Consider the following 25531-nt stretch of genomic DNA (forward strand, 5'->3'; position numbering starts at 1 on the left):
TACCAATCAGAACTGGCTGTCGGTTGCATGAGCTGTCAAAGGGGTGGAGTGGATTCCTCTACTAGGTAAGAAATTCTATTGGATGAATGCGAAGATCCCTCCCAGTTGGGACACTGGACCAATCAACAGCTCTCCAGAGGAAGACACATTTGTTTCCACAAATGTGGCTTTTGGAAACAATCACGCTTTTGGAATCTGCACATCTTACCTTCCAGAATAAGGTCACAGTATGATTTCCTGGCTCTGAGTTCACACTTCTCCAGACATCAGGGGCCTCTGACGGAGCTGAAATTAACCAAAGAAAAGCCCTTGGGTCATAATATGTATGTAACGCAATACGCTCAACCTTTTTCTAGGTTGGTCAAGGACATGACAATTACCTGTCTAACCTGAGGCTTGCCTCTCCCCTTTTTGCTCTCTGTGACTTCTACCCACTGGTCCACAGCCACACTGCTCACTCCTCACTAGGTGCACATAGTACAGGGCTTTATAAAAAGGTCAGCTGCCTCTGAAGGCCTTTATAAACATCAAGCCATAGAACTACCACAGAATTTTGGAATAATTCATCCATTAGACCAATTCCAGATGAGTTAGGTAAATTTCCCCTTTTCTGACTTTCTAGGCAGCAGACCTTTGCTACTTACTTGCCTCATTTGTGATGGACAGAGACACACTGATGGGGAGCCCGCTAGGGGCAGGAAGCGTTCTTTCTCACGTTCATGATACCCACGGCTGGTCCGCTCACTGGAATGCTGGTCTCCCTCCACTGGGAAGGCCTCATTCCACTCCTCCTCCCAGCACCCTGCCTGTGGCTGGGTCACCTGCTTGCTGTGGACACTTGAGGCACCTGCAGCACCCAGCATTTCTTCTATCGTGGCTCTCACCATGCTGTTTTAGAACAATGTGCTTCCTTGTCTCTCTGTCAATAAACCATAGGATCCCTGGGGCCAAGGGCTTTGAAACTCCAGCATGTGCCTCAGGGCCTGGCACTTTGTGAAACTTCTACAAACTGTTTGAATAAAAACCAAACTTCAAAGGAACTCAGAAAACAATCTGCTTCAATGTCCCAATCTTTTCTTGTCTCCATCCCTCACTCAGAAATCTTTGTAAACGGATTGACTGATTGATTTTGCATCTAAATCCGCATTTGCTCAATCAACTTATCATGAGAAAAGGTCTTTAAATCCAAGGCAACTCTGGGTACCTATGTATAAAACCATTTAGGGGATCTCTTTTACACATAATTATAGCTAATATTTACAGAGGGGCTACTAGATGCCAGCCAGGTTCCAAATGTTTTGCATATATTAACTCATTTAATCCTCATAACACTTCTATGGTGCAAGTATGATTATTTACCCCATTCTCCAGATAAGGAAACTAAGACCCAGAGAAAGTAAGTTAATTTCTTAAATCACTCAGGTGAAAGTAAAAGTGAAGCCAAGATTTGAACTCAAGGTAGTTAGGGTCTGGTCATTCCACTATTCACCTTTAGAAAATGGACGGTCAATTGAAGACTCAGCTTGCATGACAAGTTCAACAAAATTCTCTTTAAAAAACAACTCAACAATGGAAAAATAATGAAATCAGTGCAATTTATTTTAAAATCTTAAAAAAGGAACACATTTTAATCATTATTTTAATCATTGATAAAAATATTATGAAAGTCCTATTAAGATGAGTACATCTTTTAGTTTGTAAATTGTTTTGCTGGATTTATATAATACTCTGTATTCCACACAGAATCAAATTTTCTACTGATACAATTTTGTCATGGTATGACATTCACAAGAATAGTACAACAAAAAGTAGTCAAAAGAAAATTTAAAACATTCACAAGCCACAAGAAATATCAGGCTTTAACTGCTGAAGATATAGATGACCCAATGATAGCACATCCATGGAGACAAACAAGAAAGGGACTCACAGGTATTGATGTCATTCTGCAACTGAGCCCTAACAGCATATATCATTTTTAAATCCAGACTTAAAAAACATCTTCATCTCTCTACTCAATCACATTTTGTGAATGTGCTGCTTCAGCTTTCTGAATTTGAAAATACAACTATAGCATGTCTCCTATGACTTTTATTTTTAATGTTTACTTTGAAACTTCCCTTTAATTCTTAAAGATAGCTTGAATATTTTAGCATAGCCCCTAATAAAAATAATTGAATTAAATTCAAGTATCTAATTAAGAGAGTTAATAGCAATGGCTACAAACCTAAAAAACTCTTGTGATAACAAAAATCAATTTAAATATAAGATGTGGTACAGAGTTGTTAGTTTAAAATCTAATGGTTTAATAGTCCAGATTCCATTTTAGAGTAATGATATAAAATCCAAATTACTTATTAGTAGGTTCCTTAACTTTATATGAATTATTTTTCTTCCAACTCTTCCAACTTTTCTTTCAACTCTCAGTTTGCCAAATCACAAATTTGATTTTAATCAGAGAAAAACATCCTTTTTGGAAGGTGCAAATCAGTATTTACTAAATGTTTGCCAGTCTACAATCATTGATAGGGTTTACTACATTTCAATATATATCCCAGTGCTGTCAAAGTTTTGAGAAATTGTGATTTCATTAAATTAGAGTTTGGTTATCAAAACATAACTTCAAAATCCATCACCTGAGTGCTACTTTAACTTCCAGACTTCTTTGTGCATGCTATTATGTTCTTGAAAGTAATTTAGCATATTTCCATATAACTCATTCATGTGAAACCACAGTCAATACTTCATTATTCAGTAGTTAATAATCAAACTTCAGTGAATCATATCCCTCCCTATTACATTTTACTTTCCTTTAAAATACTTTTTAAAAACTTCCTAGAAACTTTTTATAATTTAAAGTTTTATTTTAGAGTCAGGGAGTACATGTGCATGTTTGTTACATGGATATATTGTGCAATGCTGAGGTTTGGAATATGAATGATCCCATCACCCAAATAGTGGGCACAGAACTCAACAGTTAGTTTTTCAACCCTTGCCCCCTCCCTTACTTCCCAGTCCCCAGTGTCTATTGTTTCTATCTTTATTTTCATGAATACCCAATATTTAGTTCCCACTTAAAAGTGAGAACATGCAGTACTTCGTTTTCTGTTCCTGCATTAATTCACTTAGGATAAAGGCCTCCAGCTACATCCATGTTGCTGGGAGGAACATTATTTCATTATTTTTTTATGGCTGTGTAGTATTACATGGTGTATATGTACCATATTTTATTTATCCAATCCACCATTGATGGGCACCTAGGTAGATGCCATGTCTTTGCTATGGTGAGTAGTGCTGTGATGAGCATATGCGTGTTGGTAGAATGATTTATTTTCTTTTGGATATATACCCAGTAATGGGATTTTTGAGTGGAACAGTAGCTCTGTTTTGAGAAATCTCCAAACTGCTTTTTACGAAGGTTGAACTAATTTATATTCCCACCAACAGTGTATAAGTGTTCCCTTTTCCCTGCAGCTTCCCCAGCATCTGTTGCTTTTTGACTTTTTAATAATAGTCATTTTGACTGGTATCCTCATTAGAAAAGGCAATAGGTGCACAGAGAAGCTCAAGAGAATACTTGTGAGCACAGACATAGAAGATGACCATCTATCAGCCAAAGAAAGTGGCCTCTGAGAAACAACTTCAGCCAACAACTTGATGTCAGATTTCTAACCTCCATAATTATGAGACACTACATTTCTCTTGTTAAAGTTCTTCCGTCTGTGGTACTGTGTTATTAAAGCCCTAGAAAACTGTTACAACCTATTAATACACATGGAATATATTCCCTGTAGCATGGTTGAAATGAAAACAGAGTTTTATTATGTCAGGTTCCACTTGCATTTGAGAGCTGAAGCACTGTGGAAAGCGGCCTCCCTTAAGAAATATTATGAAGACACGTGAAGAAGGCTCCTGCCCTGATGGGGCTACAGGGATGAGTTCTGTGAGATGACACATTGCAAGCAAATGCATACAGTAGCTTAAGCTTCCCCTTTTTTGTATATCACCTCCTTTTGTGTAAAAACTTTCTTGTAAGAACATTGGCTATTAATACTTAGAGAAGGTCTAGCAGGGCAGTGGTGCTGACTGCTACAGAAGCTACCTGGGGTTGTTAAAGAATAAAAACAGTAACAACGTGCAAAGATTTTTAAAAATAGCCTTTCTGATTGGTGTAAGATATTGTCTCATTGTGATTTTAATTTGCCTTTTTCTGATGATTGGTGATGTTGAGCATTTTTTCATGGTTTTTTTTTTTTTTTTTTTTTTTTGGCTGCTCGTATGTCTTCAGAACTCTCCATTCATGTCTTTTCTCCACTTTTTTTTAATTTTTAGATAGAGTCTCGCTCTGTCACCCAGGCTGGAGTGCAGTGGTGCGATCTCCGCTCACTGCAAGCACCGCCTCCCAGGTTCACGCCATTTTCCTGCCTCAACCTCCCAAGTAGCTGGGACTACAGGCGCCCGCCACCACGCCCAGCTAATTTTTTGTAGAGACGGGGTTTCTCCGTGTTAGCCAGGATGGTCTCGATCTCCTAACCTCGTGATCCACCCACCTCAGTCTCCTGAAGTGCTGGGGACCGCACCCAGCCCTTATGCCCTCTTTTTAATGGGGTTGTTTGCTTTTTGCTTGTTGAATTAAGTTCCTTATAGATTCTAGAAATTAGATGTTTGTTAGATGCATAATTTACAAATAATTTCTCACATTCTGTAGGTTATTGCTTACTCTCTTGATAGCTTCTTTTGTGGTTCAGTAGCTCTTTAGTTTAATTAAGTCCCACATGTCAATTTTTGTTTTTGTTGCAATTTCTTTTGAAGACTTAGTCATAAATTATTTCCCAAGGCCAATGTCCAGAATGGTGTTTCCTAGGTTTTCTTCTAGGATTCCTATAGTTTGAGGTCTGACATTTAAATCTGCATTCATCTCAAGTTAATTTTTTGTACATAGTGAAAGGCAGAGGTCTAGTTTCATTCTTCTATATATAGCTAGCCAGCTATCCCAGCATCATCTATTGAATTAGGAGTCCTTTCCCCATTGATTATTTTTGTTGACTTTGTAGATCAGATGGCTGTAGGTGTGTAGTTTTGTTTCTGGGTTCTCTATTCTGCTGGATTGGTCTATGTGACTGTTTTTGTACAGGTACCATGATGTTTTGGTTACTGTAATCTTGTAGTATAGTTTGAAGTTGGGTAATGTGCTGCCTATTGCTTTGTCCTTTTTGCTTAGAAATGCTTTGGCTATACAGGCTCTTTTTTGTTTCCATATCAAGTTTTGAATAGTTTTTTTCTATTTCTGTGAAAAATAACATTGATATGGTTTCATAGAAATAGCATTGAATCAGTAGATTTCTTTGGGGAGTCTGGTCATTTTAATGATATTGATTCTTCCAATCTGTGAGCATGGAATATTTTTCTATTTCTTTCTGTCATCTATTATTTCTTTCAGCAGTGTTTTCTAGTTCTCCTTGTAAAGATCCTTCACCTCCTTGGTTAAATGTATTACTAGGTGTTTTTGTGTATGTGAGTATTGGAAGTGGGATTGCGTTCTTGACTTGGGTCTCAGCTTGAATCTTATCGGTGTATAGAAATACTACTGATTTTTATACATTGATCTTGTATCCTGAAACTTTGCTGAAGTTTTTTTTTTCAATCAGATCTAGGAGCTTTTATGCAGAGACGAGGGGGTTTTCTAGATATACAATCATATCACCTGCAAACAGAGATATTTTGACTTCTGACTTCCTCTTCTTCTATTTGGATGCCTTTTATTTCTTTCTCTTGCCTGATTGCTCTGGCTAGGACTTCCAGTATTATATTGAATAGGAGTGGTGAAAGTGGGCATCCTTGTCTTATTCCAGTTCTCAAAGGGAATGCTTCCAGCTTCTGCCCATTTAGTATGATGTTGGCTGTGGATTTATCATAGATGGTTCTTATTTTGAGGTATGTTCCTTCAACACCTAGTTTGTTGGAGCTTTTAACATGAATGGATGTTGAATTTTATCAAAAGCTTTTTCTGCATATATTGAGATGATTGTGTGGCTTTTGTTTTTAGTTCGGTTTATGTGACGAATCACATTTAGTGATTTGTGTATGCTGACACAACCTCGAATTCCAGGGATAAAGCCTACTTGATTGAGGTGGATTAGCTTTTTGATGTGCTGCTGGATCTGGATTGCTAGTATTTTGCTGAGGATTTTTGCATCTGTGTTCATCAAGGATATTGACCTGAAGTTTTCTCTTTTTGTTGTGTCTCTACCAGGTTTTGGTGTCAGAATGATGCTGGCCTCATAGAATGAGTTAGGGAGGAGTCCCCCCTCCTCAGATTTTTTTGGAATAGTTTCTGTAGGAATGGTACCAGCTCTTTATACCTCTGATAGAATTCAGCTATGAATGCATGTGGTCCTGGGCTTTTTCTGGTTCCTAGGCTTTTTGTTACTGATTCAATTTCAGATCTCATTATTGGTCTGTCTAGGGATTCAATTTCTTCCTGGTTCAATCTTGAGAGGCTGTATGTTTCCAGGCTGTATGTTTTCTAGTTTGTGTCCAAAAAGGTGTTCATAGTAATCTCTGAGAGTTTTTGTATTTCTATGGGGTCAAGTGGTAACGTCCTCTTTGATATTTCTGATTGTGTTTATTTGGATCTTCTCTCTTTATTCTGTATTAGTCTAGGTCGTGATCTATGAAATCTATTCTTTTTAATAACTCCTGGATCATTGATCTTTTGTATAGTTTTTTGCATCTCAATTTCCTTCAGCTCAGCCCTAATTTTGGTTATTTCTTGTCTTCTGATAGATTTGGTGTTGGTTTGCTCTTGTTTCTCTAGTTCTTCAAGGTGTGATGTTGGATTGTTAATTTGAGATCTTTGTTGCCCAGACTGGAGTGTAGTGATGCAATCTTGGCTCACTGCAACCTCCACCTCCTGGGTTCCAGCAATTCTCCTGCCTCAGCCTCCCAAGTAGCTGGGACTACAGGCATGTGCCACCACGTCTGGCTAATTTTTGTAGTTTTCAGTAGAGATGGGGTTTCACCATACTGGCCAAGCTGGTCTCAAACTCCTGACCTTGTGATCTGCCCACCTTGGCCTCCCAAAGTGCTGGGATTACAGGCATGAGCCACTGCACCCGACTGAAACTTTACTCTTAACATGGCTTTGCTGTGTCTCAGAGATCCTGGTATATTGTTATCTTTCTTCTCATTAGTTTCAAAGAATTTCTTAATTTCTGCCTTAATTTCATTGTTTACCCAAAAGTCATTCAGGAGCAGGTTGTTTAATTTCCATGTAATCGGGTGGTTTTGAGTGATTTTCTTAGTACTTGTTTCTGTTTTTATTCTGCTGTTGCCTGAGAGTGTGTTTGGTATTATTTCAGGTTTTTTGAATTTGCCGAGAATTGTTTTATGTCTAATTGTGTGTTCAGTTTTAGAGTATATGCCATGTGCAGATGAGAATAATGTATATTTGTATTGGGGTGCAGAGTTCTATAAGCCCATTTGGTCAAGTGTGAAGTTGAGGTCCTTAACATCTTTGTTAGTTTTCTGCCTTGATAATCCATGTAATACTGTCAGCAAAATGTTGAAGTCTCCCACTATTATTATGTGGTTATCTAAGTCTCTTTGTAGGTCTCTAAGAACTTACTTTATGAATCTGGGTGCTCCTGTGTTAGGTGCATATATACTTAGGATAGTTAAGTCTTCTTGTTGAATTGAACTCTTTACCATTATGTAATGCCCTTTTTTGTCTTTTCTGATCATTATTGATATATTTGGATAGAAACTGGAATAGCAACCCTTGCTTTTTTCTGTTTTGTTTGGTTGGTACATTTTTCTGCATCCCTTTACTTTTTAGCCTATTGGTGTCACTGCATGTGATATACATCTCCTGTGGACAGCATACAGTTGGATCTTGCTTCTTTCTCCAACTTGCCACTCATTGCCTTTTAATTGGGGCATGCAACCTGTGTACATTCAAGTTTAATACTGGTATGTGTGAATTTGATCCTGTCATTGTCTTGTTAGCTGGTTATTATGCAGATTTGATTGTGTGGTTGCTTTATACTGTCAATGGTCTATTACTTAAGTCTGTTTTTGTGGTGGTTGGTAATGAACTTCCTTTTTCATATTTAGCACTTCCTTAAGGATCTCTTCTAAGGCAGCTCTGATGGCAGTGAATTCCCTTAGCATTTGCTTTTCTGAAAAAGATCTTATTTCTCATTCACTTATGAAGCTTAGTTTGGCTAGATATGAATTTCTTGGTTGGAATTTCTTTTAAGAATGCTCAATATAGGCCTCCAGTCTCTTGTGGCTTATAGCATTTCTCATGAAAGGTCCACTGTTAGCTTGATGGGGTTTCCCTTGTGGGTGACCTGCCCTGTCTCCCTAGCTGCCTTTAACATTTTTTCTTTCATTTCAACCTTGAAGAATCTGATGACTATGTCTTGGAGATATGGTGTCTTTGGGATGGTCACCTTGTATAGTATCTCACAGGGGTTCTCTGCATTTCCTGAATTTGAATGTTGTCCTCCCCAGTGAGGCTGGGGAAATTTTTGTGAATAATATCCTCAAATATGTTTTCCAAGTTGCTTGCCTTCTCTCCCTCTCTTTCAAGAACACCAATGAGTGGTTGATTTGTTCTTTTTACATAATAATTTTTCTTCATTGTTTTTCCTTTATTTTTGTCTGGCTGAATTTTATTGAAGAACTGGTCTTTGAGCTGAGACTCTTTCCTCAGCTTGCATTTGTATTATGAAATTCTTAAAATGAAGGATTCAGCTCTATCAGATCAGTTTGATTATTTCTTTAAATGGCCATTTTGTCTTTTATCTCCTGTATCATTTTGTTGTATTCCTTAGATTCCTTGGATTGGGTTTTGACTTTCTCTTGGATGTTGATGATCTTTGTTTCTACGCATATTCTGAATTCTAATTCTGTCATTTTGAACAGGTTAAGAACCATTGCTAGGATGCTAGTATGGTCTTTGGAGGTAAGAAGATACTCTGGCTTTTTGAGTTGCCAGAGTTCTTGCATTGTTTCTTTCTCATCTGTGTGGGCGGATGCTCCTTTAATCTTTGAAGTTGCTGTCCTTTAGATGGGTTTTTGTTTTGTTTTATGTTTTATGTTCTTTGATGTCCTTGGGGGACATCTGATTTTGGTACAAGGTGGGTTCAGTTGACTGGGCTCCCATGTGGAAGATTTTAAGGGGTCAAGGCTCAGCTTAGCACTCCTGGTCTGCATGCTCTAACTCTGCAGGACTGGTATCAGGCCCCCATCTTTGTTCTCTCACCCCTCAAGGCTAGGAACCTGCTGCACTAGAGGGACTGAAGTATTCTCAGTCTGCTGGCCACAAAACTCCGGTGAATGGTGCAGGCCAAAGCACTTCATCAGGGTAATGGCAGCAGGATCCATGCTCATCCACATGTGCCAGCAGCCAGGGTAGTGCAGTGGGTTGTATGTGCATCAGCTGGGGTAGGGTACCTCTGAGAGTAGGGCTGCAGGGTTCCTGCATGCAGTTGCCCTGGTGGTGGGATGCAGGCAGGGGCAGAAGTGCCAGGGACAGTGCTCGCACTGGTGCTGGCAGTCATGGGGGCAGGAGGCTACCAGTCTTTGTGCATGAGTCTGCACAGGCAGCAGTGGTAGTGTAGGGGTGGGTAGAGTTGCCAGCATCCATGCATGCATTCACACCGACAGTTGTGCTGGCACTGGGAAGGCAGGGCTGTGGTTGTCTGTGTGCTGGTTTGCAGCAGCCACAGTGGCAGCACAGAGGTGGGGGCAGAGTTGGTGGTGTCTGTGTATGCATTTGTGCCAGTGATGGTGTTGGCGGGGGGGTGTGGGGCCGTGCACACATTCACACTGGTGGCAGTGTCAGCATGAGTGGGGGTGGGGTTGCTGGTGTCCATGCACTCTTTCACACCAGAAATGGCAGCACCAGGGGGAGGCAGGGCCACACGTTGCACTTATGCCAGCAGCAGCAGTGGGATATGTGCACACACGAGCCATTGGAGAAGAGGCAAGGTCCACCCACACGTGTGCACTGGCAAAGTGGTGGTGGGTGGCCATGGACAAATGCATGCTGGCAAGGTGGTGTTGGGGAGGCTGTGGTCAGGGGAGGCTGCAGGCGGGCTGATGCATGTCAGTAGGGGTTGCTCTGCTGGAGCTCTCCAATGGTCAAGTGCCATCAGCCAGCAAAGCAGCTATGATATGGTCCCCGAGGAAGCACCCTGGTTGGGCATCTGAGGCTGAAACTCCAGCTAGCATGGCCAGGCTGGAGCCTCAGGAGAGGCCAGCAGACAGGGGACCACTCAGATTGGACTGGTCCCATCTCATGGGTAAGACCCTTCTCCTCTGTCTAGGTCTCATGGTCACCCTATGGCCAAAGTCTCCTAGAGGAGCACGGCACGGCTTGGGGGATTTGTGTCCCTGGCCATGCTCGACTGCAGACATTTCTGCACCAAACCCTCTGGGCTCTGCCCAGGATGCAGCTCTATTCCTACTACCTCTCTAAGAAGCTCTTCCTGCCAGCCCAATTGTCTATGAGGGTTGTGGAGTTTCCTGCTGCCTGGATTCCAAAGGTCCACGGTAGGGGCAGGCTGCCTGTTCAGCCCCTTCCTCAGGAGTTCCTGGGGAGTCAAGAACGAGCATGGGTGCTTTGTAGCCCTGTGCAGGGTGTGCAGCTTCCTGACCCTTCAGCCCAGCATCTGCGTTCTCCCTGTGTCCACTCTTAATGTAGGGTTTTCTAGGTATCATATCATCAGCAAAGAGAGACAGTTTGACTTCTTTTCCTTTTGGGATGTGTTTCTCTTGCCTGATTCCTCTGGCTAGAACCTCCAACTTCTATTTCTTAAATATGATTTCTGCATACTAAAATGGTTTAAAAAAATTTGGCTGCTAAGTGTGAAAGTGTTAAATAGCAACTGTCATGAAATTAACAAAATTTAACAAAACTAAGGTGTTTCAAATATTAAAAAATAGATTTTCTATTTTTTTTAGTTTTTGGCTTGTGAGAGGACAAGTAATTTTTTATCTGATTCAGAACATGTCTTTGAAAGAAGAACTGTTTTGGAACATAACATAAAAATGTATCTCTCCATCTTATAAAAATTTAGTCTTTTTTGCCTAATAACTGACATTTAAGTTTTTTATTTTAGTTGCTGACTCAACACTTTATGCTTAAGTTAAAAGGTGACCGTATGTTTTTAAATTTATTAAAGCAGATTTCAATTAGCTAAATAAGCCATTGGAGAAGCCAATATTAAATTTAAAACTTTATTGAAATACTCAGGGACAATATCTAAGCTCAATGCAAAATCTTCAGCTGGCTTGTAAATTACTATTTATAACAAAAAAGTGCTACAATACAGTTAATAGCACTATATTTTATAAACAACATCGTTTGTACTATCATATCATTTAACTCAATGTCTGCTCACTATTATACTTACGCATGATTATAATACATATAAACATGTGAGTTTTCCAGCATTAAGCAAAGCGCGATCAGAAATAATAAAAAATTCCTATACGTTCACCTTCAGTAGATTCATATCATTTTCTTGTCATCATCAAAAGCAACGTTAAGTGTTTTCAAGATGCTGGATTATTACTGTAATCTAAAAGAAACTCTATTCTTGTGCCATCTTCCCTTTTTACATAATTTTAGTTATGTTGGAATAAATTTTAAAAAAAAACAGAAAACATAAAGCAAAATAATAAAAATTCTTTTCTAAAACACACTGAGGAAAATACAACATTCCTCTCAGGAACAGGGCCTTTCAGAACAAAGATTATTGAGGACCCTGTACCCCTAGGAAAAACTACTGGAGTCTCAATGGGCTTGAGGATGGGCAGGCACCACCAGGGAAATGGGGAGGCCTGCAGAACTTGACTAATGACCATCCTCATGTGTGGATTCTGATTAGCTGCACCCACCACCCCCAAATTAGAGTTACTGCTTTAAAATGGTCCTCCCAGAATGAAACAGAAAAAGTTCTACCAGCTGCCATACACAAATAAGAATAATAATAAAATACATATGTATAATCCTTCCTTTGGCAGTAAAATAGCCAGGACTTGAATCAACAAGATCTGGAGGTTGTAATAACACCGAGAGAGAACACACAGAACTGAGCTCTGGGTAAGGGTGGAGCTCTGGCGTCAGGCTGCCTGGACATGAGTCGCAGCTCAGTCAGTGCCTGGCTGGGCCAGTTAAATTACTTAATCTTTCTGTGCACTGATATCCTCCGGCACAAAATGAGGATAATAAGAGCACCTACTGCATGTCATCAGGATGAAAAGACAGGAGCACAGAGGGTCCTTCGAGCTGTGTATGGCTCACAGTAAATGTTAACTCCTATGATTTTTTTTTTTTTTTTTTTTTTTTTTTTTTGAGATGGAGTCTTGCTCTATCGCCCAGGCTGTAGTGCAGTGGCACGATCTCGGCTCACTGCAACCTCTGCCTCCCAGGTTCAAGCGATCTCCTGCCTCAGCCTCCTGAGTAGCTGGGATTAGAGGCGCGTGCCATCACGTCTCACTAATTTTTGTATTTTTAGTAGAGATGGGGTTTCACCATGTTGGTCAGGCTGGTCTTGAACTCCTGACTACGTACGTGATCCGCCCTCCACGGCCTCCCAAAGTGCTGGGATTACAAGTGTGAGCCACCACACCCGGCCAACTCCTATGATTATTATGATGTCTGTACCGTTCAGTAACTCTGCAATCGGGGCAAATCTCTTCAGTTATGAGTACAAGTCGCCTCATCTGTAAAATGGGCAACAGTTATCTTTTATGACATTGAGTTGGTGGGAGATGGAAGCAGGATTGGGCCACTGAATCTCCTGAGGCCCATTTGAGTTCTGAGACATAGTTATTTAGCAGAAAAATTTTGCAATCAATACTGAGGAAACCCTGCCACAGAGCATGCTGGAGAGGGCACATGGTGTGCCATCACCGGGACAAACGACTCACAAATAACCATTAAGGTTCCAAATGTCATTAAATTTTAAATGTGGCCTGAAGTTGTTTAGGATGAGACCAATGCTTTCCTTGTCATTAACACTTCCATTTGTTCCCAGTCCTGAATTAAAAGTGTATATTAATTTATATAGCTCCAGATCTACTGTGAAGGTTTAGAAACCATTTGGAAAAATGAAAGGTAAGAGAGAAGATGGGCAGTATAAACAATACTATTGTCAACTGTCCGAGGTGGATGGCTTCCCACTCACTTCTCATTAGGCATCTAATCTAATTTTTAAAATGCTTCTCCACCTATGTTTAAATACTTTTTTCTTAGTTTTTGGTATAACCAAAATCTCTCAGGGAAACCAGCCTAACTCCTAAGACCCGCTTTTTGGGTTAAATGCCAGGGGCCTGAACATACCAGCTTCAAGTGTGGTGAAGTTCTGACCACTCCATTCACTCCATTTCCAGAAGTGGCTGGCATCAGCACAGCGTACTCGGGCCATATACTCTGTGGCAGGTTCCAGTTCACTTAAGAAGTACTCACCGTTCACGTTGATAGAAACATCGTACTGCTTGATCAAAAAAAAGAAGAAAGGAAAAAGGAGAAAAGAACAAGACAGAAGCATCGGTGAGTATATCCCAATTACAAAGGCAAACCAGGACACAGCAAATCCTGACCTGGAGGTCAGGATCGGTTCTTCTTTGAGGGGAAAAAAAATCTCCAAGGCCCATTTCCTAACCATAAAAGTCTACGATTAATTTCATGGACCTTTTCAAACAGATGACCCACACCATTTGAACCTACATAGAAATAAGAGTTTAAAGTGATTTTATTCATCAGTGTCTCTGTTCAGGACAAAAAGGAATTTTTGAAAGTAGAAAATTAAGCAGGGTTCTTACTTGCATCATTTTTCCTTCACCATGGAGTTCAATCTGACACAAATATGTGAAATTATTCCTCATGGAGTGCACCTTCCAGGTCATGATGGCGTTTGTGGCATTTACATTTTCAAAGTTGACACTAAAAGGATTCATTAAATAAACTGTCAAAAAAAGAAAAAGAAAAAGAAACAAAGAAAAAAATTCAAGCATAGATCCAAAAAGACATTGGTAATAGTTTATTTCTTCATTCATTTGTTCAACAAGCATTTTTTTGTTCACTTTTGAGAACATGACAAACAAGAACTTACAGACAAGCTAGAATGAACCAACTACAGCCTTTCTCTCTCAGCGATTCTACTACACACATTGAACAAAATACAGAAATAAACTACTTCAGGACTCTTAAAATTAAACACAAGTAGGCAAATTGGGAAGGGGAGTCAAAACTTGGAGAAGGTGGCCCAGAGGGGAGAATTGTAACAGAACTCAGAGTCTAACCAAAATAACATTAACAATGTCAAGGATATAATCCAAAATATGTAGAATGTGCTAGGAATGCAACATCTTTAGATGAGAGGGGGACTGGCCAGAACAGCTCAGGCTCTGTTCCAGTCCTCCCTAGAAACAGGATGTCCTTTAACACTTTAGTGCAGCGAGTCATGTGTTGTCAGGATATAAAATCCAGGATGGATGCTTCTGAGGTCTCTCAGCTATGGTACAAGTGAAGAACTCAGAGATAAGATTCTGTTTGCCCTGGGCAGCTCTCTGCAACCTCGTGGACCAGCAGCAATACATCCCAGGCTTGTGTTGTCCCTTGCTGCCCATCTGATGGTAATAAGTCCACTTCATGTAACTTGTTGTGTATGAGTGTATTCTGTCAAACTGGATTCGGACAGTTGACAACCAGTGTACAGAGAGCACCTGCTTCACAAAACTGGCACAGCAAGCAGGATTCAATTTGACAGAACAATGGCTCATTGGTGAAGTAGAAGGGGCAATACCCTATCTCATACCTGGCCCATGGCGGAGATATCAGACCAGCTAGATGTTTTATGAGGAAGAAGCAGTGATAAGAGAGACACAGGCCACACATACACCCCAAGAATGTGGGTGAGGTGGCACATGGACTGTGGCAGAGGAAAGAAGCATGGAAACAGGGGAGCTTAGTGCACATATGTGATTGCTCCTTCCTGGGTATTTAGATGAATCTGAAGGCATCTGAGAGGGAATTAAAAAGAGGTTCTCTGATGGTCCTTGAGACATCTGAGAGGGAACCAGCATGTACAAGGCAGGCTTTCACAGAGAAGGAGACTCAAGATCCAAAGGACACACATAGACATAAGCAGTAAGCTCTCAAGCAACCTGGTTGGTGTGTTTGTTGGATAAAGGGACACTGCGGACCCAAATGGTGCAGTTGGGGTTGCGGCCAAAGTCTCTAGGTGCCTACCGAAGGCCACTGGCCTAATACTCTTGTTAAGAGAAAAGAGAAAAAGAAGAAAATTTAGACTTTTCTGGGGTTCTTGGATCCTGGAGCCCACATGACAATATTTCCTTGTTCTTTTAGGTGAAAAATTAAACTGGCAACATTGGGAGGTTTTCGGACAAACATAGTGACCCCCAAGATGCTTATCTGGTTGTGGGCAGGGCCCACTGGGCCACTTCAGGTACCAGTAACTATGGTTCCTACCACTCAGTGCATCACACGCATTGGCATTTTGGCTGCTTGGGGCACAGAAGGCCACCTCCATCTGAAGGGGTATGTTCCCCCAACACAGCTAAGAATTTGAGCCATAACAGTGGGGCATATCCACTTCTGCCTGCCACCTAAGCTCCCCAAGTTCCAATGGCTTATTCAACAAAAGTAGTACTATTATACATACTGAGTGCAGAATAGGACAGTACTTGTTAATCGAGTTAACCTGAAAAAGCCACAACCATGCACAAAAGTCAACACAACCTTACACACAAAAAGTACTTCTATAAGGACATCTGTCCAGCAACTGGATTATATGTTATATATGTTATAAACCACACTCTCACAATATAACAGCCCAGTTTGACTGGTCACAAAAGGCTCCCCAAGGCATGGAGACTAACCATGGACTATCCCAGGCTAAATGCCAAGGCCACTTAAGCTGAACACCAAAGAAGAATCCCTGATATAGCCAAACAAAAGTGTTGCCCCTTGTGGCATCCTCTAATAAAAATGAGACCCGGCAGCTGGTAGGTCTCTTTGGGTACTGGAGACCACATATACCCAACCTGAGTGTCCTTTTGCTCTCCTTAGTCAAGGTGACCAGCAAACCCACCAATTTTAAATGAAGTCCTTTGCAACAACAGGCCTTGGAAGCCCTTCAGCAAGTTGTGGTCCAGGCACTGCTTTTAGAACCCTTAATCCCTGTTAGCTCAATAAAATTACAGATGTCGAAAACCTCCACGCATGCTGATTGGAGTCTCTGGAAAGAAAAAAACACCACTGGGATGTACCAGCCTCTCACATTTTGGATACAAAAGTTGCTTGAAGCAGCCCCCAGATACACCCCTTTTAAACAGCAACTCCTTGCTTGCTACTAGGCACTAGTCTCTGGACACTGAGCATCTTATGGCCAGAGCACCACACATGACACTACAACATGAAATGCCCATTCTTACTTGGGTTCATGTAAACTCCACCAATCAAATTAGACAGGCTCAACAGAGCTCAATTATTAAATGAAACTGGCACATTTAACATCATGTCCACCCAGGCCCCACGGGACCAGTAGGTTCCATGAACAAAGGGCTAGCTAACGAAAAATGACCAGGTAACCTGTTGAGGATGTTTTGGCTCCTCCTATGGATTAAAAAATATGCCTACCAATGGTCTGGCATGATTTACTAACAGTTCTGCCAAACTGAAAGCAGATGGGTTTCATTGGGCTGCCACCACCATCTGGCCAAAAGATAGCCAACTTTTGACAGAGACTGGACATGAATATTCTATCCAATAGGCCAAATTACATGCAGTGGCAATGGCCATGCCAGCCACCTTTCTCACCATATCTTGCTGTATTTTCACAGACTCATGGGCCATTGCCAATAGCCTAGCCACGTTGTCAGAAGAAAAACAACTGAGTGACTGGACTGATTAAGGAATCCCCTGTGTGGGACAAGAATTATGGCAAGAGCTTGCAACATAAAAGTTGTCAGAATCAAAATGGGGTCATTTATGTTAAAAAAACAAAATCCTGAAAAATGAAGCCAGGTAAGGTCATACAGGAAGGGCACTCTTACACCAATACCTGAAAACAAAACTATCCTGAAACAACCTGTAAAAGCCACAACCATGCACAAAGGTCAATACAACGTCACACAAAAAAATACTTCTACAAGGATATCTGTCCAGCAACAGGATTATCCAACCTTACAGTGACACCACCCTTGTTATTGATCCTTGTAGTCAAAAATAATTATCTGAAAATATTATGTAATCCTTCTCATTTTTTCTTTAAAAACCTTTGTCTCTGTTTACCTTCCTGAGTGTACACATAGTCTTCTATGGCACATGTATTCCCATTGCAATGCCTATTCCTGAATAAATATCATTTTCTTTTAGAGTCTCCCTCTCTGTTATTTAGATTGGCATACTGGTATCTCAGAAGCAAGACTAAGATGGCTAAAGAAAAGGCTCCATCGATTGTCCCACCTGCGGGATCACCAGATTTAACAATTATATGAAAAAAGCACTTTCATAAGACTGAAAAATCAAGTAGGCACTCACAGTACCTGGCTTCAACATCGTATCACTGAAAGAGGCACTGAAAAGGTGAAGAAAGATATTCTTAAATCTCTGATGCCACCCCTCCCCTATTCCCTGGCAGCAGCCCTGTGTCATGGACAGAACCTCTGTGCACTTAGGACAGGGAGACCTCAGTGATTGAGAGATTTTGCATGGAATTCAGTGCTGTCCAGTCACTGGCAAAGCAAGCAAAACTGGGTTGAACTCAGCTGATGTCACCTACAGAGGGAGCACTCAGATGAGCCCTAGCCAGACAGGAATCACCCATCCCAGCAGTCAGAAGCCAGTGGTTCTGTCAAGGCTCACCACTGTAGGCTAAAGTGCTCTGAGGCCCTAAATAAACTAGAAAGCCAGTCTAGGCAACAAGGACTGCAACTCTTAGGTGAATCATAATGGTGAGCCAGGCTTAGAGCAAGCAGACTTCGGGGAAAGATGACCTACTGAGACACTAGCTGGGAAGGCTAAGGGAGTGTTCGTGCCACCCCTGCTCCAACCCCAGGCAGCACAGCTCGTGGCTCCAAAAGAAACCCTTTCCTTCCACATGAGGAGAGGAGAGGGAGGAGTCAGGAGGACTCTGTCTTGCATCTCGGATACCAGCTCATCCAAAGTAGGACAGGGCACCAGTCAGAGCCATGAGGCCCCCACTCCAGGCCCTCTCTCTCAGATGACATTTCTGAAGACACAGCCTGGGCCAGAAGAGAACCTGTTGCCTTGAAGGGAAGTACCCCATCCAAGCAGGACCCATAACCTGCTGACTAAAGAGCCCTGGGGTGCTGAATAACCAGGAGCAATACCCAGGTAGTATACCATGGGCCTTGGGTGAAACTCTGAGACTTACTGGCTTCAGGTGAGACCCACTATCATGCCTACAGTGAGAGACACCCTCCGCCTGAGAAAAGTAAAAGGGATTTTGTCTTGCACCTTAGGTACCAATTGGAGACAGGGGAGTAGAGCACCAAGTGGGCTCTTGGGGTCTCTGATTCCAGGCCTTGGCTCTTGGCTGGCATTTCTGGATCTGACCTGGTGCACAGAGGAGCCCACTGCCCTAAAAGGTGAATCCCAGACCTGGCAGCATTCACCACAAGCTGACTGAAGAGTCCTTGGGCCTTAGGCCAGGCGCGGTGGCTCATGCCTATAATCCCAGCACTTTGGGAGGCCAAGGGGGTAGATCATGAGGTTGGGAGTTCAAGACCAGCCTGGCCAACATGGTGAAAGCCCGTCTCTACTAGAAATACAAAAATTAGCCAGGCATGGTGGCAGGTGCCTGCAATTCCAGCTATCCAGGAGGCTGAGGCAGAGAATTGCTTGAACCTGGGAGGCAGAGGTTGCAGTGAGCCAAAATCACACCACTGCACTCCAGCCTAGGAGACAGAGCGAGTGAGACTCCGTCTCCAAAAAAAAAAAAATTATATAAATAGAAACAAGAAAAAGTTAAAAAGTAGAGAGACAAAGTTAAAGGGTATAGTTTTTATTAGTTTTCTTTTTGCCTGTTTGTTTAATGTAAGCAGTATTATGTTATCAGCTTAAAATAATGAGTTATAAGGTAGTATTTGCAAGCCTCATGGTAACCTCAAATTAAAAAAAAAAATGTATAATGAATATGCAATAAGGAAAAAGCAGAAAATTAAATCATACCACCAGAGAAAATCACCTGCACTAAAAGAAAGACATGAAGAAAAGAAAGAAGAAAGAGAAGAACAGAAAACAACCAGAAAACAAATTAAAAAATGGCCAGAGTAAGACCTTACTTATCAATAATATTGAATGTAAATGGACTAAACTTTCCAATCAAAAGACAGACAGTGGCTGAATGGATTTAAAAACAAAAGACTCAATGATCTGTTGCCTATGAGAAACACACTTAACCTATAAAGGCATGTATAGACTGAAGATAAAGGGATAGAAAAAGATATTCCACGGCAATGGAAACCAAAAAGAAACAGGAGTAGCTTTACTTATGCCAGACAAAATAGATTTCAAGACAAAACCTATAAGGAGACACAAAGTAGGTCATTATGTAATGATAAAGGGGTCAATTCAGCAAGGGGATATGACAATTAGAAATATATACACAACCAACCCTGGAGCAGCCAGATATACAGAGAAATATCAGAGCTACAGAGAATGATAGACCCTAATACAAGAGCTGCAGACTTTAACACCCCATTTTCAGCATTAGACTGATCTTCCAGACAGAAAATCAACAAAGAAATATCTTATTTAATCTTCACTATAGAACAAATGGGCCTAATAGATATTTACAGAAATATTTTGCACAACGGCGAGAGAATACACATTCTTCTCCTCAGCACATTGATCACTCTCAAGGACAGATTATATGTTAGGTCATAAAACAAGTCTCAAACAGTTTTAAAAATTGAAATAATAGCAGGCATCTTCTCTGATCATAATGGAATAAAACTAGAAATCAATAACAAGACGAATTTTGGAAACTATAAACTACATAGAAATTAAACAATACGCTCCCAAATCAAGAAATTAAGAAGGAAACTGAAAACATTCTTGAAACAAATGATAATAGAAACACAATGCACCAAAACCCATAGGATGCAGCAAAAACAGTACCAAGAAGGAAGTTTATAGCTGTAAGTGCCCACATCAAAACAGAAGAAAAACTTTAAATACACAACCTAATACAGAACTAGAAAAGCAAGAGCAAACCAAACCTAAAGTTAGTGGAATAAATAATAAAGATCAGAGATGAAATAAATGAAATTGAAATGAAGAAAACAATACAAAAGACCAACAAAAGTGGGTTCTTTGAAAAGATAAACAAAATTGACAAACCATTAGCCAGACCAAGGAAAAAAAAAAGAGAGAAGACCCAAATAAATAAAATCAGAGATAAGAAGGGAGATATCACAACTGATATTGCAGAAATTCAAAGGATCATTAGAGGCTACTATGAGCAACTATATGGCAATAAATTGGAAAATCTATAAGAAACAGAAAAATTCCTAGACACATAAATCTAACAATATTGAACCGTGAAGAAATCCAAAACCTGAACAGATTCAATAACAAGTAACAAATTTGAACTTGTAATAAAAAGTCTCTCAGCAAAGAAAAGCCTGGGACCCAGTGGCTTTACCGCTAAACTCTACCAAACATTTAAAGAAGAACTAATACCAATTCTACTCAAACTACTCTGAAAAACAGAGGAGGAGGGAATATGTCCAAAATCATTCTACTAGGCCAGTATTACCATGACACCAAAACCAGAGACAGATAAAAAGATGAAAACTACAGGCCAATATCACTGATGAATATTGATACAAAAATCCTCAACAAAATACTCCCAAACCAAATTCAACAACATGCCAAAAAGATTACTCATCATGACCAAGTAGGATTTATCCCAGGGATGCAAACATATGCAAATCAATAAATGCGTTACATCATATCAACAGAATGAAGGACAAAAACCATATGATCCGTCTCTGAGCAGCCATTGAAGGGGAAGGAACTGCGGGGGTGTGTGTGTATGTGTGTGTGTATGTATGTGCGCACATGCGTGCATGTGTGTGCATGCACTAGTGTGTGGACAAGCAGGTGGGGGCAGCTGAGTTAGAGTCCCAACTCTTGGACTCCGTTTGCTACTCTCTTCTTTCTCCCCCACACCTATCTGGTGGTAGTGGGCGTTTATATTTGCGTTCCTTTTCATTCATTTCTAAATCTCTTAAAAGTTTTGGGTTGGGGGTATTGGGAAAGGCAGAAAAGGGAAAAGAAGGAAAGTAGTAGCTGAAGAGGAAGAGGAGGACATGGAGATGAAGAAGATTAGCCTGGAGTTAGGGAACAGAGCCCCAGAGGAAGTGACAGAGTTAGTCCTTGATAACTGCCTGTGTGTCAACGGGGAAATTGAAGGTCTGAAAGATCCTTTTAAAGAACTAGAATGAGTATGGCTAATGTGGAACTAAGTTCACTGGCCCAGCTTCCCAGCTTAAATAAACTTCGAAAATGGGAGCTTAGTGACAATATAATTTCTGGAGGCTTGGAAGTCCTGGCAGACAAATGTCCACATCTTACCTACCTCAATCTGCGTAGAAACAAAATAAAAGATCTCAGTACAGTAGAAGCTCTGCAAAATCTTAAAAACTTGAAAAGTCTTGACCTGTTTAACTGTGAGATCACAAACCTGGAAGATTATAAAGTATTTTTGAACTGCTGTAGCAAATCACGTATTAGATGGATTTGATCAGGAGGATAATGAAGCACCGGACTCTGGAGAGGAGGATGACGAGGATGGAGATGAAGATGATGAAGAGGAAGAGGAAAATGAAGCTGGTCCACTGGAAGGATATGAGGAAGAGGAGGAGGAAGAGGAAGAGAAGGATGAAGATGAGGATGAGGATGAAGATGAAGATGAAGCAGGTTCAGAGTTGGGGGAGGGAGAAGAGGAAGTGGGCCTCTAATACTTAATGAAAGAAGAAATTCAGGATGAAGAAGATGATGATGACTATGTTGAAGAAGGGGAAGAAGAGGAAGAAAAAGGTCTTTGAGGGGAGAAGAGGAAATGAGATGCTGAGGATGATGGAAAGGAAGAAGATGACTAGATCATTCTAAGACCAGATTCTCTAATGTTTCTGTGTGTGCAATAAAGTGATCATATCTTTGTTTCTTCATGTACAATAGCTATCCCTACTGAAGATAATGTGTAACTTTTTATAGGAAAAGTGTGGTTTTACTATCATTTAATATCATTATCATTCCAAATAACAACTAGTCTGTTAATGATCATATTGTATGTAGAGAAGAATTTTCATTGACTCCCATTGTGGAATTCCCTAGCAATTTATTTAGACTTAATTTTCTAAATTCAAGCTTACTGTATTAGTCATTTTTAGCCCATAATTAAAACATGATCACTTAAAAAAAAGATCATTTCAATTGATGCTAAAAAAGCATTTGATGAAATTCAACATCCCTTTCATGATAAAGTACTAAAATAACTGGGTATAGAAGGAACATATGTCAACACAATAAAAGTCATATATGACAGACCCATAGCTAGTATCATACTGAATGGGGAAAAACTGAAATCCTATCCTCAAAGATTGGGAAGAGGACAAAGATGTCCACTTTCCCCACTGTTATTTGACATAGTACTAGAAGTCCTTGCTAGAGCAATCAGACAAGATATAGAAGGGAAGGGCATCCAAATTGGAAAGGAAGAAGTCAAATTTTCCTTGTCTGCAGATGATATTATCTTATATTTGTTAAAACTTAAAGACTTCACCAATAAACTATTAGAACTGATAAACAAATTCAGTAAAGTTGCAGGATACAGAATCAATATACAAATATCAGTAGCATTCCTATATGCCAACAGCAAAAAATCTGAAAAAGAAATCAAGAAAGTAATCCCATTTACAATAGCTACAAATAAAATTAAATACCTAGGAATTAACTTAACCAAAGCAGTGAAGTATCTCTACAATGAAAACTACAAAATATTGATGAAAGAAATTGAAGAAGACTCAAAAAAGGAAACATATTCTATTTTCATGGATTGGAAGAATCAATATTGTTAAAATATCCATTCTACTCAAAGCAATCTACATAGTTACTGCAATCCATATCAAAATACCAAAGATATTCCTTACAAAAATAGAAAAAAAATCCTAAAATTTATATGAAACCACAAAAGACCTAGAATTGCCAAAGCTATCCTAAATAAAAACAACTAAACTGCAGGAATCACATTAGCTGACTACAAATTATACTATAGAGCTACAGTAACCAAAACAGTATGGTAATGGCATAAAAACAGATACATAGACCAGTAGAACAGACTAGAGAACCCCAAATAAATCCATACATCTATAGTAAACTCATTTTTTACAAAGGTGGCAAAACACATACATTGGGGAGAGGATAGTCTCTTCAACAAATAGTGCTGGGAAAACTGGATAACCATATGCAGAAAAATCAAACTAGACATCTATTTCTAACCACATACAAAAATCAAATCAAAATGGGTTAAAGACTTAAATTTAAGACCTTAAACTATGAAACTACTACAAGAAAACATTGGGGAAACTCTCTAAGACACTGGAATAATTTATGCAAGTAAAATCCATTGAGTAATACCCAACAACCACAGGCAACCAAAGCAAAAATGGACAAATAGAATCTCATCAAGTTAAAAAGCTTCTGCACAACAAAGGAAACAATCAACCAAGTGAAGAGACAAACCACAGAATGGAAATAAATTTTTTCCAAACTCTCCATCTGATAAGGGATTAAGTAACTAGAATACATAAGAAGCTCAAACAACTCTATAGGAAAAAAGAAAACTAATAATCTGATTTTAAAATGGTCAAAAGATCTGAATAGACATTTCTCAAAAGGAGAAATACAATTTGCAAACAGGCATATGAAAAAGTGCTCAACATCACGGATCATCAGAGAAATACAAATCAAAACTACAATCTAGCTAGGTCTATCAATCCTGTTTATCCTTTCAAAAAACCAGTGTTTGGTTTCACTGAGCCTTTGTATGGGTTTTGGGGTCTCAGTTTCATTCAGTTCTGCTCAATTTTAGTTATTCATTTTCTTCTCTAGCTTTGGGGTCAGTTTGTTCTTGTTTTTCTAGTTTCTCTAGGTGTTGTATGAGATCGTTAATTTGAGATCTTTCTAACTTCTTGATGCAGGCATTTAGCATTATAAACTTTATTCTTTACAGTGCTTTTGCTGCATCACAGAGATTTTGGTATGTTATGTCTCTGTTTTTGTTTATTTCCCAAAATTTTTTTATTTCTTCCTTCGTTTTGTTGTTTACCCAAAAGTTTTGATTTTTTTGCATTTATTGAGACTTGATTTATGGCCAAGCATCTGGCTAATCTTGGAGTATGTTCTGTGTGCAGATGAGAAGAATGTATATTCTGTGGTTGATGGGTGTTCTGTAGACGTCTATTAAGCCCAATTTGTACAGTGTTGAATATAAGTCCAGAATTTGTTAGTTTTATCCCTCGATGATCTAATGCTGTCAGTGTGGTGCTGGAATCCCCCCACTATTTTTGTGTGGTTGTGTGGTTATTATCTAAGTCTCTTTGTAAGTCATAAAATAGGAAGTACTTGTTTTATGAATCTGGGTGCTTCCATTTGGGTACACATATATTTAGAGTCAACAGTCTTCTTACTGAATTGAGTGCTTTATCATTATGTAGTGTCTGTTTATTTTGTTGTTGTTTTTGTTTTTGTCTCTTTTAACTGTTGTTGGTTTAAAGTCTGTTTTACCTGATATAAGAATAGTGACCCTTACTCTTTATGGTTTTCCATTTTTATGACAGATCTTTCTCCAACCCTTTACTTTAAGCCTATGGATGTCATTACATGTAAGATGGATCTCTTGAACATAGCAGACAGAAGGGTCTTGTTTTTGTTTTTGTCTTTTTAATTCAACTTGCCACTGTGCCTTTTAAGTGGGGGTGTTAAGACTGTTTACATTCCAGATTAATATATATATAGAGGAGGTTTTGATCCTATTGTGAAGTTGTTAGCTGGTTGACTTATAGTTTCTATTCTGTGGTTCCTTTATAGGGTCTGTGGGATAGATACTTAAGTGTGATTTTGTGGTAACAGGTATTGTTCTTTTGTTTCCACATTTAGAACTTCCTTAAAGATTTCTTGTAAGGTTGATCTAATGGTAACAAATTCCCTTAGCAATGCCTATCTGAAAAAAGATTTTACTTTACCTTATTTTATTTTATTTTATTTTATTTTACCTTCACGTATGAAGCTCAATTTGGACATGAAATTGTTGGTTGGAATGTCTTTTCTTTGAGAATGCTGAAAATATACCCCCAATCTCTTCTGGCTTGAAAGGTTTCTACTGAGAAGTCTACTGTTAGCCTGATGGGGGTTTCTTTGTAGATGATCTGACCTTTTCCTCTAGCTGTATTTAAGATT

The 25531-nt window shown here is 39.7% G+C and overlaps 1 protein-coding gene and 1 pseudogene across 4 annotated transcripts in view; one reads left to right on the forward strand and one right to left on the reverse strand.

Annotated features, from left to right (window-relative positions):
- The window catches only part of OSMR (oncostatin M receptor), a 94482-nt gene that overhangs the window by 18206 nt on the left and 50745 nt on the right, over positions 1 to 25531 (reverse strand). For 3 of the 4 annotated variants that reach the window (XM_007961443.3, XM_007961442.3, XM_073014785.1), the window contains 3 exons: positions 13840 to 13982; positions 13358 to 13511; positions 209 to 285 (listed from right to left, as the gene is read on the reverse strand). In XM_007961443.3, the coding sequence (XP_007959634.3) occupies positions 209 to 285; positions 13358 to 13511; positions 13840 to 13982 (374 nt within the window). The remainder of the gene's footprint in view (positions 1 to 208; positions 286 to 13357; positions 13512 to 13839; positions 13983 to 25531) is intronic. The other variant, XM_007961444.3, reaches the window with a different exon arrangement.
- Positions 20758 to 22173, forward strand: LOC103215159 (acidic leucine-rich nuclear phosphoprotein 32 family member E pseudogene; annotated as a pseudogene).

Source organism: Chlorocebus sabaeus, chromosome 4, assembly GCF_047675955.1.
Source record: "Chlorocebus sabaeus isolate Y175 chromosome 4, mChlSab1.0.hap1, whole genome shotgun sequence".
NCBI classification, from domain to species: Eukaryota; Metazoa; Chordata; class Mammalia; order Primates; family Cercopithecidae; genus Chlorocebus; species Chlorocebus sabaeus.